Source organism: Xiphias gladius, chromosome 14 (genome assembly GCF_016859285.1).
Source record: "Xiphias gladius isolate SHS-SW01 ecotype Sanya breed wild chromosome 14, ASM1685928v1, whole genome shotgun sequence".
Lineage (NCBI taxonomy): Eukaryota > Metazoa > Chordata > Actinopteri > Istiophoriformes > Xiphiidae > Xiphias > Xiphias gladius.
This window is the reverse complement of record NC_053413.1, coordinates 26,379,536-26,394,164: the sequence shown is the minus strand read 5'-3', so window position 1 is coordinate 26,394,164 and position 14,629 is coordinate 26,379,536. Positions and strand designations below refer to the sequence as shown.

General features: G+C 41.9%; 1 protein-coding gene across 1 annotated transcript in view; it reads left to right on the top strand.

Moving 5' to 3' along the window:
• The window catches only part of ranbp9 (RAN binding protein 9), a 28,433-nt gene extending 14,747 nt beyond the window's left edge, over positions 1-13,686 (top strand). The window contains 10 exon segments of the mRNA XM_040143327.1: positions 884-979; positions 982-1,064; positions 4,150-4,262; positions 4,969-5,077; positions 5,749-5,903; positions 6,626-6,779; positions 8,224-8,345; positions 8,781-8,932; positions 9,734-9,845; positions 11,659-13,686. Coding sequence (XP_039999261.1) covers positions 884-979; positions 982-1,064; positions 4,150-4,262; positions 4,969-5,077; positions 5,749-5,903; positions 6,626-6,779; positions 8,224-8,345; positions 8,781-8,932; positions 9,734-9,845; positions 11,659-11,789 — 1,227 coding nt within the window. The 3' untranslated portion in view covers positions 11,790-13,686.
• Positions 13,687-14,629: the final 943 nt, after the last annotated feature.

Sequence of the window (14,629 nt, the reverse complement as noted above, 5' to 3'; positions counted from 1 at the left end):
CATGTCCTTCAGAATGTTCACTGTAGTCAAAATATTTACACTGTACAAAATGGATCGGAGGCTTCAGATGTTGATCGGAGAGTTAGTGGTTCTGTGGAAAAAATGAGACACGGGTAGTACAACACTGAAAAAGAAAAGGATCTCGATGTGTAAAACTGATGGAGTTTCTTTTTAAAGCTGCTATAGTCAATATTTTTATGTTAACTATGGATCATGTGGCTGCTTGTATGTAAAAAGGGTTGCTCGTAGTGACAAACCCACAGGATTATTACCTCTCTGTGGAGGCTTATAGCATTTTTCGGGTCCTTGTTTTGGTTTCACAGCCTGCAACTTTACTGTTTTGGTTTTCTCACTGCTTTCATTGCCTTGTTTTCAGCTGTAGCAGGCAGTTGTTTTCCTCAAAAAATGTAAACTGTAGATCAAGCAGGAAATGGCAGACAGAAGGAGTTAGTGACTAGCTGGTGAACACGATGTAGCATTTAGTGGCTAAAGAGCCAGATATTTCCTCAGGACCTTGTGGAGCGTGAAAGCAGAGCTAAAAGGGGGGGTGAATATTGGACTTGAATTCATGAGTTTGTCAGAAACACGACTCCTTGTGCTTATGTTTCTCTGTGTCTGCTGGATGTGTATTTAGGCAACTGTTTGCTAACACGTTTACCAAATCATCTTTAACAATGGTAATGTCAGCGCCATGTTTACAACTTGTTTCTGCTGCCACTTAGTGGCCAAAAAATTTGCTATTAATTGTAATTGTAGCCAAAAGCTTATTTCCTCAGGTTTTGTCCTGTTTTTCCTCTAATTTCCTTCTGTTGTTTTTTTGTTCAGATTACATCCCCAGACTCCCTTTTCCTAATTCTTTACGCACTCTCGCTCTCTGCTGCAGCCCAACTTATACCCGACCGTGGGCCTTCAGACTCCAGGGGAGGTGGTGGATGCAAACCCACCCACCCCTGTGTGTGTGTTGGACTACATGCTAGAGTAGAGTGGAGGACAAAGATCCAGGCCCAGATCGACCGCTTCCCCATCGGAGAGCGCGAGGGCGAGTGGCAGTCCATGATCCAGAAGTAAGAGGATTGGAAAACTGATTCATTCCTGTATAAACCTGTACCATACACAAGAGAGTAATGAGAATACAGGCAAAATTGGCAACTGATTTCGATTTTGTTTTTTTTTTTTTTTAGCTTTTTGAGACCTTTGCATTTTTTTTAGTTTTATGGTGATTTTATTTTTTTTAGTTTCCAGAAAACCTAAAGACTTTTTAGTCTAGTTTCCATTATAGAGTTTTAGGGTGTTTTCCATACAAAACCTATTTTGATTCAATTAAAACGAACTCTGGTGTGCTTGCTCTGTTAATGCAGACCAAACAATGGAACAGAGACCTCTTCAAAAGGAGGGTCTTGGTCTGTTTCCGTGTGGACCGTTTGTAGTGTGCAGTTCATTTGTAGTGTGAAAACACGGACCAAGCACATTAATTTTTGAGAGTAGATATGTGATATTTAGCATAATTTCCCCGAAAAAATTACTATTAAATCCATTTGCTGACTTTAAGCTGTTCAGGAAGTGATCTTATAATAGCCAAGTGCATATTTATGTGAATCATAGGTAGCCATGGTAACACCTGTGCTCATTAGCACGTGAGGGCAGGGATTTTCGCGGATAAGATAGTCAAAAGCAGTTTAAACTGCTGTGCTTGTATAATAAGTAAATTTAAAAGGTAGTGACATGGCCACCCCACAGTAATAACCCCCAAAATACTGAATTGAACAAGGTGCCTCTTTTTCATCTGTATACTCGTTTGTCATTGTTCACAATATGCACTCTAATAACACTAATATAATATATTTGCAATCAGTTATTTCTTGGTCACCAGAGAAAATACAGTAAATAAACACATAAACAGGAGAGATCCAACTGAAAGTAATGTTAATGTCACATCCATATCGCTTGATAATGTTAACATTAGCTTATCTTTTCTGCTCGTCTGTATGTTCCATGGTCTGTCCCAGCTGTTAAGATTTTCCATCTTTTTCTCACCTCGAATGCAGCACAGTGCTTATTAGTGCAACTGGTCAAGCAGCTCAATGAACTTCTGAAGAACAGATGCTTTTGGGTGGCGGAGGATGCAGTTTTACAAATTAGGAGCATACAGTGTGTGATTCCACAGCATGCACATTGCTGAGTGAGACCTCAACAGTGTTCGTTCAGGTGTCCGCTTGTCCTTCATTCACATTATTTAGTTCGTTTTTGTTCAGTGATGAAATAAGTAAAACTGTTGTTGTACACTTCACCAATGTTTTTGTTTACAGCGGTTATTTTTTATTTTTTAGTCTTGTTTTTGTTGTGAAGAAAAAGATTGTCAACAAATAATTTTTGTCATTATATGTCTGTCATTTGTAGGTAATCTATGAGGTATTTCTGGAAGTCAGCTCTTGATTTTATTCATTATTTTAGTTGAAGTTGAGCATCGAGAGGTTTGGAAATATTTGAGACTTTAGTGACAGGAAATTACTGCTGTCATGACCCATCAAGGCCCAGATGGACCGCTCCCCCATTAGAGAGCACAAGCCATGATCCAGAAGCAAAAACTGTGTGACTCGGTTTCTCTTCATGCCATGCCCTGATGGGATTATCTCTCCGTTGCTGTGATTTCTTGTCCTGACTGAATTTAATCTCCATTTGATGGGGATTGGGGTTGAGGGTTGGGTCGGGTGGAGTGGAGTCATTGCCTTTAGCCAGAAAAGTCATCTCACGGCCTGGAATTGAAAACGGGAACTTTTTAAGCTCAGGTCAGATTGGAGGATGGAAGTTGTTTTGTACAGAAACTGTGACATGGTGGTCAGTAGGGCGAGGGCAGAGGATTCTGATCACAAATCTCCCTGCATACACTGCTGGCAGCAGGGCATCCCCTCTCATCTGCCTATTCAAAAGTCAAACACACCTGCACACACATAAAACAGTTAGCCGGTTTTCTTATACACATACTTATTACTACTTATTTTCATGGTTTTGGTGATCATTTGTATTTGTAATAATAACATTGTACTCAAAGATTTAAATCTTCCAGGTTTGGGAACACTAAAGAGAAGTCAGACGGGTCAGGAAATGCAAGCAGGCAGATGATCAAAAAGATAGAGGACAAGCCAACAGTTGAGCCATGGACATGAAAACATTTTGGCATGAAAACAAAGGCCACCAATACAATTATTAACAAACTGTCCATTTTGAAGCACAGTTTACACACTGACTTCCTGCTTCAACCTTGACCATCTGTACTTAGCGTAGTTGTGTGTGTGTAGAGTTTTCACATGCAGCGAGGGATTACCGATATTTCAGATGCACTCAATTTCAGTTCTATCTCAAATTAAAGTGGTTTAGACGATCTGGATAAACAGTCTGCTTGTTTACGTCCTTTCTTATCGTCTGCTCGTGTTTCTTGTCCCAAAGTTTCCAAAAAAACTTGGTGAGTACAATGTTATCATAACTAATAGAAATGATAGAAAGTTAAAAAAAATAAAATAAAACCAAAGTAGAGTTTAAGGTTCATTCATTTTTGGCTTTGGAAACGGCATTTGGTAAAACAATCTCGTGTCAAGGCCTTTAGATTGAGTTTACCCAAGACTATGTTTGCTCAGTTGCCATTATCCAAGTTGTGTTAACTAACATTAACCTTCAACTGAAACTTAAATCAAAAAAACACTTACTTACAGCATGCTTACATACCTACAGCAGTATATCCCTGTTCAAAATCCATCTGGTTTACGACATTGTTTTAGTCTGCACAGGAAAGGCTTGGTTAAAATTGTTTCTGCTTGTTCCAGTTTGACTCAAATCAACACATCATATTTATTGAATGTTTGGTTTGCAGTTTTCTAGTTTAGTTTTTAAAGTAAAATGTGAATGGAAGTAAACTTTAGCTCACAAGTGGTTGACATTTTTTTGAATTACATCATCTACAACCATGTCATTGACCAGGACAGTTAAATTACACTGACCAGATACAGTGGTTGTCTCGATATTAATGTAACCAAATATGTTTATACACAGAAACAATAGAACTCATCAGATGTATCTATGGTCTGTATGATTTCTCTTGCAGCTTTGTTTAATCACTGAATGTGTTTTGTTTTTTCTTTTGTCTTGTCCTGTTAGAATGGTGGCTTCCTACCTGGTGCACCACAGCTATTGTGCCACAGCTGAAGCCTTTGCCAAATCCACCGACCAGGCCGTGCATGAGGAGCTGGCCTCCATCAAAAACCGACAGAGTGAGTCCTTAGGTGTTAGGAGCCAGCTTTTAAAATCTGATACTGAAAGTCAAGTGTGAAATAAAAGAAGTTATGGTCACCACAAGTTACAGACAAAACTGGGATTTACTGTTGAAATGTTTAAGTAAATATTATTTATACTCAGGGGGAAGAGACATTTTTAAGCCACAGTTGGATTTCCTTTGCATGGCAAACATATTGCAAGGTTGATTGCTTCTGTACTAATTCCAAAAAGTGTATAAAGATTATTCTATAGCACATACTGTATACAATTAGTATGTAGTATGATATTGGGACACAGCTTTTTTCGTTCCTCTTGCACCATATTTGGTGTTAAGGTTGATCACCTGTCAATCACACTATGGGCAGAAGCTTTGAATCGATGTTGGTGTAAATTAACAACAAAACAAAAACCTATGATTACTGGGCTATTTTGAAGCAATGTGCATATGGCAATGTCTTAGAAATTGGAGACCGCAAAAGAAGACAGTTACCACTTTCTCTCACAGGCTGACATGCAAATGTAAAAACTTTATAAAATATTCAGATGGATCTATTTTATATTAGTTAAACATTTAGTTCTTTGAAAGTATGGAGAAATATTATTGTAACAAAACACGAGGACAGCGCACAAAAAGCATCACCACTGAAAAACATGGTTTAAGTATTATATCTAACATTATATATGTTCACTGATGGTTTGCAGAGATCCAGAAGCTGGTGCTGTCAGGTAGAATGGGCGAGGCCATCGAGACCACCCAGCAGCTCTATCCCAACCTCCTGGAGAGGAACCCAGACCTTCTCTTCATGCTCAAGTAAGAACAAGGCTGCATTTCAATGTTTTTCACAGTTGATTGATTTAACAACATCACAGACTGGATGATTAGAAGCCTTTTCTAAATAAATACGATAATTCATGCAAATCCTTTTGATTTGTTGCTAACAGCTGCATGTCCACCTTCTGTGGGAATGTTGGCTTTATTGGCACTGACTCATTTTAAAAAGGCACTTAAGTCACAGTTTCACTCAGATGAAATGCAAAACGTCCAGCTGCAATTTGTATACTGTTTGTTTTTGTGAAAGGGTCAGCGATGTCTTTAGACAAAGAAACTGGACCACCACCTGTTTTTTAAATATCCATGGCTTCGTCCTTAATATTCCAATTTCTTCAATTATTTCTACTTGCCGTTTCTTTCATCTCCTGTCCCCCTTTTCTCTTGTTTAATTCGCTCCTCCTCCTTTTCTTTCCTTTCCTCCCTTCTGTTGTTCTCTTCCTGTCTTTACTTGTTTGTGTGCTCTTCATCCCATCTTTGCTTAATTTTGTCTGTATTTCTTTACTCTTTGCATTCTCTCGTTCCTGTCTCTTCTTTCTGCCTTTTAATCTTTCCTTGCTTAATTACGAATTCTGCTTTCTCCCCACCTTCTTCCTCTTTATGCTCTTTCCTTCCTGTTCCCCCTGTCCTCCCTCCCTCCCCTCCTTCCTCAGGGTGAGACAGTTCATAGAGATGGTGAATGGGACAGACAGTGAGGTGAGGTGTCTGGGAGGTCGCAGCCCAAAGTCTCAGGACAGTTACCCCGGCTCCCCCCGGCCCTTCAGCAGCCCCAGCCACAAAGCCAGCAGCTCCCAGCCCTACCTCACAGGTACAGTCCAGCTGTGCTTGCTTCATTCACATCTGGAGATTGGAAAAGGCCTCAACTCCATCCTGAGTACCAATACTGCTCCATTTTACAACCAGTGATGACTGCTTCAATGTCTGCTGCGAAAAATATGCTGATTATAGTCCTATCCAGCTTTGACATATCCACAAACAGACTGACGCCTCCGTTTACATTTGCTGAAACACTAACGCTGTTAACAGTTCTCTTGAGGAAGTTAATGCTTCTGTGTTTTCGGACAGAATGCGCAGGTTGAAAACTCACACTTTGAGGGATTTTCTGAATTTGTACCATAAATGCACAGGACACACTACCACAGACACCGCCGGTAGGTCCGTTGCTAGCAAGCTCATACAGCTAACACCTTTACATTCTTTATGTTTGCACGAACAGTCCAGCAGGCAGACTCGCCTGAAGGTGCATAAGGCGCCGGTGTGCTTCACTTTCTGGCTGAACACACCTTTACTGACACGGATCTGCCTCTAATTGCAAGAAATGCAGTATATGGTGTTATAATGCCTACGATTCAAGAGGTCTCAGGCACAGTTTATTTTTTTTTCGTGTTGAATCACAAATGTAAAAAAAAAAAAAAAAATCACTATCATCATATTTAGTTAGAGGACTCATCTGTGTTTGTGGAGCTGTCTCTGTTAGGTATGTCACTTGTAAGCATTTTAAACATGTCTGTAAACTCTTGTTGTTTTTAGGGTTTGACAGCAACTGCTGTAATGGTGTGACATCTAATAAGAGCCACAGCACTTCTCCTCACAGTCACAAGCCCTGCCCCCCAGGCTCTGCTTCCACCCTCCCAGCGTCCGACATTAGCATCAACGGGAGCCGTAGTCAGCAGCCCATAACCAGGTACTGAGAAAAACCCCTTTAACACAAACTTACTTTTCAATTCATTTGCTTATAAAGCTGAATTTACACCTTCAGGACAACCAAACTGCTTCTCAAGGTGTTTGGTTGTCTTTGAGTAGATGCCTAAATTGAAAGACTTAAAGTCAAGTGCAGGATTTTACCTCTTGATTGTAGCATCTGTGCAACACTAGACTGATGTGCGAGGCATTATCAGGCCGTAGTGTGCATTCATTATAAACCTAGAGTAATCACGTTTACATTCTTTTCTTGCTTTCGGGCAAAGAGCCATGATTGTAGCGAGGAGTGGTTGCGCATTGGAAATGCTAGATAATAAAATAGACAAAAACTGGCACTTTGGTACCCAGCTGTCCTCCGGTCTGCCGGCAGGCACTGAGCTTGGTGTTTGTTTGCATTCATTTAGGCTAACATATAAATGCAGACACTAACTAAACCAGAATACTTAAGGGATAAGGGTTTCTTTTAATTGCCTACTATGGTCTCCACAAAAAAGTTCTTCACTATGTCTGCAGCATGCTAATTTGTTGCACTTGTTTCTTTCCTCCTCTTCTCTCCTTCTTTTACCTTGTGGCAACCTTCTCTGACAGTCTGATATTAGATAAAACGTTCTTCTTGACGTTCAGCAACCAGTCAATAAGACTAGTAATTATGTGGCTGTCACAGTAGGCATTGCAACACAGAGAATCTTGAATCCACATAGCCAAAAAAAAAAAAAATCTGCTGTAAATTTTTTTATCTCACCATATTTCTCTGCCATCGCAAAGTACATATTCTTATTTACATCGAAGATCTAGTCCTTTCTAAGCTAAAATAGAAAAAACACAGCAGCTGAAAATCTTGTTTTTTGCTGAACTCCAGTGGTTTAGTGACTCCACCTTGTCACAGTGATGTAGAAGTGTACTCCAGGGTCGGTTGGTACACCGTGACTCACTGTTGGGTGCAGTTACAGGTGCAACAGAACAGAGCCATCAGTGATGCTGGGTTTAACTCCCTCTACACAAGACTCATTCTGTCTTAGATAATGTTACCACATCCAACGGGCCAGGGAACAAACGTATGCGTCATTTAGCTGTAAGGTACTGTTCATTACACCGGTCACATGCGCTAATGTCAGTAATTGTTAGTTAATGAGATGTCTTATCTAGGAAATTGGAATTATCTTGACACAAAATCAGATGAAGCAGTTGTGAGTCAAGTTCAATCAAAATTAAAATCAGCACCGAAGTGAAATACTACACACTGTTGTAGCCAACAGCCAGTTAGTCATTTTATAAATGGTATCAGCTGTTTGCTACGAAAAGCATTTCACATCAGATACTTACCAGCGTTTTAATTTTCAGAGATGTTATATGGTCCATCCACCATTCGCTGAGAAGTGACCTGTCACACATGCGGACTGTTTCTCGGTCTTTGTCTTTTTCCACAGTAACGACGTGGACATGGAGGTTGACCACTTCACCAACGGCGTGACAGAATCGTCCTCAAATGGTTTCCTCAACGGCAGCTCTAAACACACCACCGAGCCCGACGACTGTGACGCAGACATGGGTGGGTGGAGTGTATGTGTTTGTGTGCAGGTATTAGTGACTTAATTTTAGCTTTTATCAGCATAGCAACGTACCCCTGGTAGCCTTTTACGACTACTACTACTATTTATACCCTGGTTTATTAGGAGGTGTGATGGTTTCTAACACGTAGTTGACTGTAAGAATTCTGGGATGAAACCCTGGTGAGCAATTGAAAGTTTTCTGCCTCACCTTTCCTCTGTAAGAAAAAGACAGTATCCTTCTTTTTGTCGGAAATTTACTTTTTGTTACCAATTTACTGGTAATCAGGAGTTGGAGGCTTATTCTACTCTTGCTGTCATTGTAAGTGCCTAGGTAAGCACTCCAGCTAAATACCTGTAATGTAAATGCACCGTCGCATTCAGCCTACATTAAAAACATGTCCGTTTTGCATGCCGAACTGGCTGCCGCTCTGCAGAAGTGGAGTCTGCTCAGGCCAAGAGGCAGCTGTGCGGCGGGAGCCAGGCAGCCATCGAAAGAATGATCCATTTCGGCAGGGAGCTCCAGAGCATGAGCGAACACCTCCGCCGCGAGTGTGGCAAGAACTCAGCTAACAAGAAGATGCTCAAGGTAACGTGAAAAATCACTAAGATTACTCGACCCATACGTTGTTAACATATTGTTTAATTGTACTTTTGTTTTTCTGTCCTGTACCTCTGTTTGTGTTAAGACATTCAACATTAATTGGCATTTATCAGGCATTTACTATTTACTTTACTTTACACATATAAAATATATTTTTTTTTTACAAAACATACCTATTACTGGAGTTAAGTGTACCAGGGATTTAGGATTGCATCTTCTATTATAGCTGGGGGACTTGCAAGAGCAGGATAAAAAGGAATAATGAAAACTGAAGCAGAAGAGGCTGAGATATCCAGACGTGTAGTCCCTAGCGTATGGGCCAAGATAATTTTGGAAAAAAAAAAATTCCCCATATCAGCAGCGTCTTTGTGTTAAACTCTCCCTATCTTATAATTGGCCACCTCTTACAAACTCCACATCCCTACACTTTAACTGCTGGGAGCACTTGCCAAGCAATTGGGAAGTTACTGGTCTCGGCCATGAAGTAGTTCTGTACGTAACCCACCACAAAACTGAGGATTGTCAATGTCACACTTCGGTCTGTGTACGACTTAAAGAAACAATAGTGAGCTTTAAAGGTGCTGGTAGGGGGGTTTGGTTTTGTGGTTTTTTAATCTTTGAAAAAAGCAGAACTATTCCTCAAGTATAAAAGGCTATAGCAGGAAAGTACAGGTACAACCAGTGATGACAGGACTCACTCATAGTATAAGACTTTGTGGGAGAGAAAATGAAGCGGTGTGCTGTGTTGTGATTAGTATCTGTTACTGACGCTTCGTCTCGTTGCAGGATGCGTTCAGCCTGCTGGCCTACTCAGACCCTTGGAACAGCCCAGTTGGCTACCAGCTGGACGCCATTCAAAGAGAGCCAGTCTGCTCTACTCTCAACAGTGCAATATTAGGTAGGTCAGCCGTCGACACGTTCAGGTTAAAAGTGTTTGAATTTGACGACATGAGACTTTGGTAGAGCTCGCTTAGACGTATAAGATCGGCACAGAGAGGACTGTTTTTCTAGCACCCTCGACTCTGCACTACTCCGGCCTTTCAGTCTTTTAAACAGTTGTTTAAAGTAACTTTACGAAGAACTATAGGTTTATGCAGTTAAAAGCTCTGGACAAAGCTATTAAGTGGACCTTGAGTTAAGTTTTTTTTTTTTTTTTTTTTTTTTTTTCTTTTCTTTTCTGTCAAACATGTTTTATCATGTTGAGTGCGGCAGCATTACCACATCTGTCTTGATCATGGTTACAGAAGTGATATAAAGTAATAACAGTGACTTTAACGCATATAAAAACGCAGCACTGAATATGTTAACATGGAGATCACGTCCGCCGCCATTTCTCCAGCCAACCCAATACAGTGGAGGTGAATGGAATTTTGTTTGTGTTTACAAGAGTCGAAGCAAGAAAAACTCAACAACAGTGCATCTTGGTGGAAACTATGTCTCTGTTCATCTCAGTTATCCAGACCTTGCAGTGAGTTAGAGGCATTCTCGGGTCTCAAATGTGAGACCAAAAAACAGACCTTTTGAAAACCTACACACTAAATCAGTTTTCAAAAAGAGGGGCCAGGCCCGAAGGACTTTGGAGAAAACTGTTTGTGGAAAAAAGTCAAGCTGCTGTTGAGTTTTTCAAATTTCCTATTTTGCTGCTCTGCTGGAGTGTCTTTGTCATTTGGGTGAACTAACCTTAAAGATAAAGGCTTCGATATGCTTGAAGCAAACCATTTTGTACAGAGTGTTGCTGTGATCACACCTGAAGTCAAAATCAGCATGTTTAGTAAACAAATTACAGTTGGCGTCTTCCGGTAAGCTGATATCTCACATGTCATGTCAAATAAGAAACACGTTTTCTGTAATTGGGCTAGAGGATTAGAAAAACCTGATTCCTCCCGGTAGATCTCTTCTGGAGAACGCCAGTTTTTTGGTCTTGTAGAGGCTTGGGTTCCGACAGTGGATTCCATTCTGGATCTGGGTCCCGGTCAGCGAAATACCAACGCTAACCAATACCTTATCAAACCTTTTCTCTCTCCTTGTCATTTTTTTATAAGCCAGGACCAATATTGAAAACCTGCAGGCAACGTTAGCAGCTTGTCATGTAACAGTTGCTCTCGTGTGTCAGAACAATCAATATCGATCCTGAATGAAAATTTCATATGTTCTGCTGCTCAATTTCAGGTTTGAGCTACAGGTTAGGAACATGAATTAAGTGGGTTCCAAATTGTCTTTTCACAAGTACGCACGTGCAAGACAAAAGACTGTAGACGGGAGAGTAACAGCTGAGTGGCTGGAAGAAAGGCGAGATAATTACACAAAAGAATGCATCCTCATATTTATAATAATGCCATCCAAAGTTTGACTAAAACTGAAACCAAAATCTTACTTTGACAACGCGTACACAGCGAGGTAGACCGGTCTGAGCTGGCGCGACATGCTTTTAATTTTGATAAGTGTCTAAAGGGGCTACAAGTCCAAACAAGTCGGTTTCCACCACTGAACGTTTGACAATTTGTTAGATTCCAAAACATTTATGCCTTGAGGCAAAGCTCCGCTCTGTCTCGCTCTCGCTGTGCGGTTCCTCCCCAATTCTGATGTCGGAAAGGTGAGGGGGAGCAACGAGCACTGGAAGGTTGAAGCACACTGACACCTCATCACTCCTGTTCTTCGTTGTCTGCAGTCCTGACATGATTGTTTTTCTTCTCCTTCCCTCTTCTCTCCAGAGACTCACAACCTGCCCAAGCAGCCCCCCCTGGCCCAGGCTGTGGGTCAGGCCGCCCAGTGCCTTGCCATCATGGCACGGACTGGCAGTGGCTCCTGCGCCTTTGCCTCTGTGGACGATTACTTGCACTAACCCCGCGTACACACGCACATACATGCATACACACACACACACACACACACATACTCTGAAGACCTGTCCAGAAGTGTCTCCCTCAACCTCCTCCAACATTGGCGTCATATTAGCTGAGGAGACGCTCCTCTGCACGATAACAAGCAGTAGAAAGTTTAGCCATCTCACTCGCTTCTTGTTCTGCTTTGACTGATCGACAGAAACACCGTCAAGGGCCGGGAGACATTTCTGAGCAGGTCTTTCGGGCGCCAACAGACACCGCTTACATTTAAAACACAGACGGACACACACACAAACCCACCACCTCCCTTTCCATCGTAAATATGAAATTACGCCTCTTAGTTGGTTGGCCTCGCTAACCCCCTCCTCCGGCCCTCCGAGGCCGCGGCGACGACATTCTGACCGACAGCGGGGACGCCAGCCAAGAGTAGCCAACTTGAAAATACTCCCGGTGAGCCAACCTCGTGGACTCGGTGCAGATACTCGGTGCCCCCTATACCTGGCGGCATTAAACCGGGGCAGAGAGAGTGGCGAAGACCCCTGGTCAAACATACGTGGCAAAATAAGGAAAAAACAACGAAAAAAAGGAAAACGGACAAGCGACCACCATGGCCGACCACCCTTTAACGTGGTCCCCGTAAACCTGGCTTACCAGGTAAATGCGCACACACACACAACACGGAGCGAACACAGAGGCAGGCTGATGCTGAAAACGGGATGGAAAAGTCCATCTCCACAATGGCTCGCTAAGTGCTCGATCTCCAGCCCATGTGAGGCTCTGTTGCCGACAGCCAACCCCCACCCCACCCCACCCCACCCCACCACACCACACCCCCAGCTCCCCTCCACTGCCTTCGGGACATTGCCGGACGTTCATATGTGACGCAAGTGGACTTAGGACTTCGAAGAAGCCAGAGAGAATCTACAGTCTCAACTCAATGTTCCCTGTTTTTAATCTTTTGTTTTTGTTTTTCATGGGTGAAGTGTGTGTGTGTGTGTGTGCGTGTGTGTGTTTGGGGGGGGTGGGGGTGGGTTGAGGAGGCGTGGTTACCTGGCTCTTGTTTTGTTTTTAGTTTTTCCAGGTTTACAAGGCATGGTGCAGACGACGGCGATGATGATTATTATTATTATTACTATCATTATTATTATTATTCTAATTATCATTATATTAATTATTGTTACTTGCATTCACAGTATATTTGTTGAGCGCCAGCAAGAGCAAGTTCCACCAACTTATTATAATAAAGGTCCCGATTCCACCGATTACCAGTGACGAGCGTGTGTACATGTTAACGTTTATATATGAGTTCAACAGAATTGAATTATATACGTAGAGCGGGATATTTAGTTATGAAATGAAAGGAAATTTTTGAAACAAAAAAAACAATCCTGCAATGCTTTGTACTGACAAAAGTGACCCCTCAAGCGTACTGGTTGTTCCTAGTCTGCAGATTTTGTGTTTCTCGTTCAGTTGATTCCAGGGTTCCTACGCAGGTGGAAATCTGATGTATTTGACCACTTCCAGGTCTGTAAAAGTTTGGAAAACCGACTTACTCTTAAGTTTTATAACTTTTATTTCACACATTGTGGAATTTGCTGTGAGGTAATCTCTCTTCACTAGAGCCTTTGCTACATCCTCAAACACTTCTCGACAAAGTCTGAAATCTGTGAAATGGAAAACCTGCGTAGGAACCCTGGAATGATTTCTGACACCCCCTAACCCCTCCTCAAAAGCCCCAGCTGCACAGCAGGTTTGATGCAAACATTGTTAATCGTTATATTCTTATCAATGTCTATGCTAATCCTTCACCCAAAAAGAACTCAGGAGCCGATATGTCCCTTTGTTCCTCTTCCTCGGTTTAGCATAGTAAGGTCCAATCAAGCAGCTGACAGACCCTGGGCCCTGGGCCTTAAGTACAGGCGGACTCGTTTTTGTGTGTAGCTGCGCAGCAGCAGGCTTTTCAGACTTGAACTCAGACCAGAAGACCGAGCAACAGCAAAACCCAGCTGCTGCGGAGGTGACCTCTTAAATGAGCTCTGCGTCTGATTTAAAGTTGAACTGAAATTTGAATTCTTCTCATTTGAAGAATTCTGCGTGAGGAACGATAATGATGCTGCAGCTATCCACTTTTTAATTGTCAAAGGGGGTTGACAGGATTTTTGGACACATTTATGTCCAAGCTTCAAGCCTCTGAGTAGGCATTTCCCATCTTTTGACAGCCGAGCTTGGTAGGCACCATGTCGTCAACTTCCCTGGTGCGCTACTGACTGGAAAATATAATAGCCATGTGGTGTTATAGTTACCAAATGTTGCTACAAGACTCCCCCACCCCCCCTTTGAACAAGTCCAAATAGTGTTGGTTATCAGCTGTTAGCAGTTTAGGCTGTCTGTCCCTTCAACATTTAAAATATGGGAGGACTCATTGTGATGTTAACATTGTTTTCCACTGGGAAAGTGGAAGCTAGTAGGCCTAGTTTGCTTCCCACTAGACGTTACTTTTCCTACATGTTAATGTAACAGCTGCTGAATTATGGGCAGCCCTGTGTTTGTCCCACAGTGTAGAAATCTACAGCGATGAGTAGTCTTGTAACCGCAGCACTCTGTATGTTGTTGCATAATTTTAATCATGACAGAGTAACCGATGTACGGAGTCACAGTCATGTAGGGAAGGGACAACGGTAGTGGTTCCCAAACGCTTTTTCAACAGTTCCCCTTCATAGCGAGTGTTTTTATGAAAAGCTGTAAGCCAGGTAGCTTTCACTGTACAGTCTGATTTGAGTCTTTTTGATTGGCTCAGGTTCAGTCAGATGTATCAGCATTTTTTTTTTTTTTGGTTTCT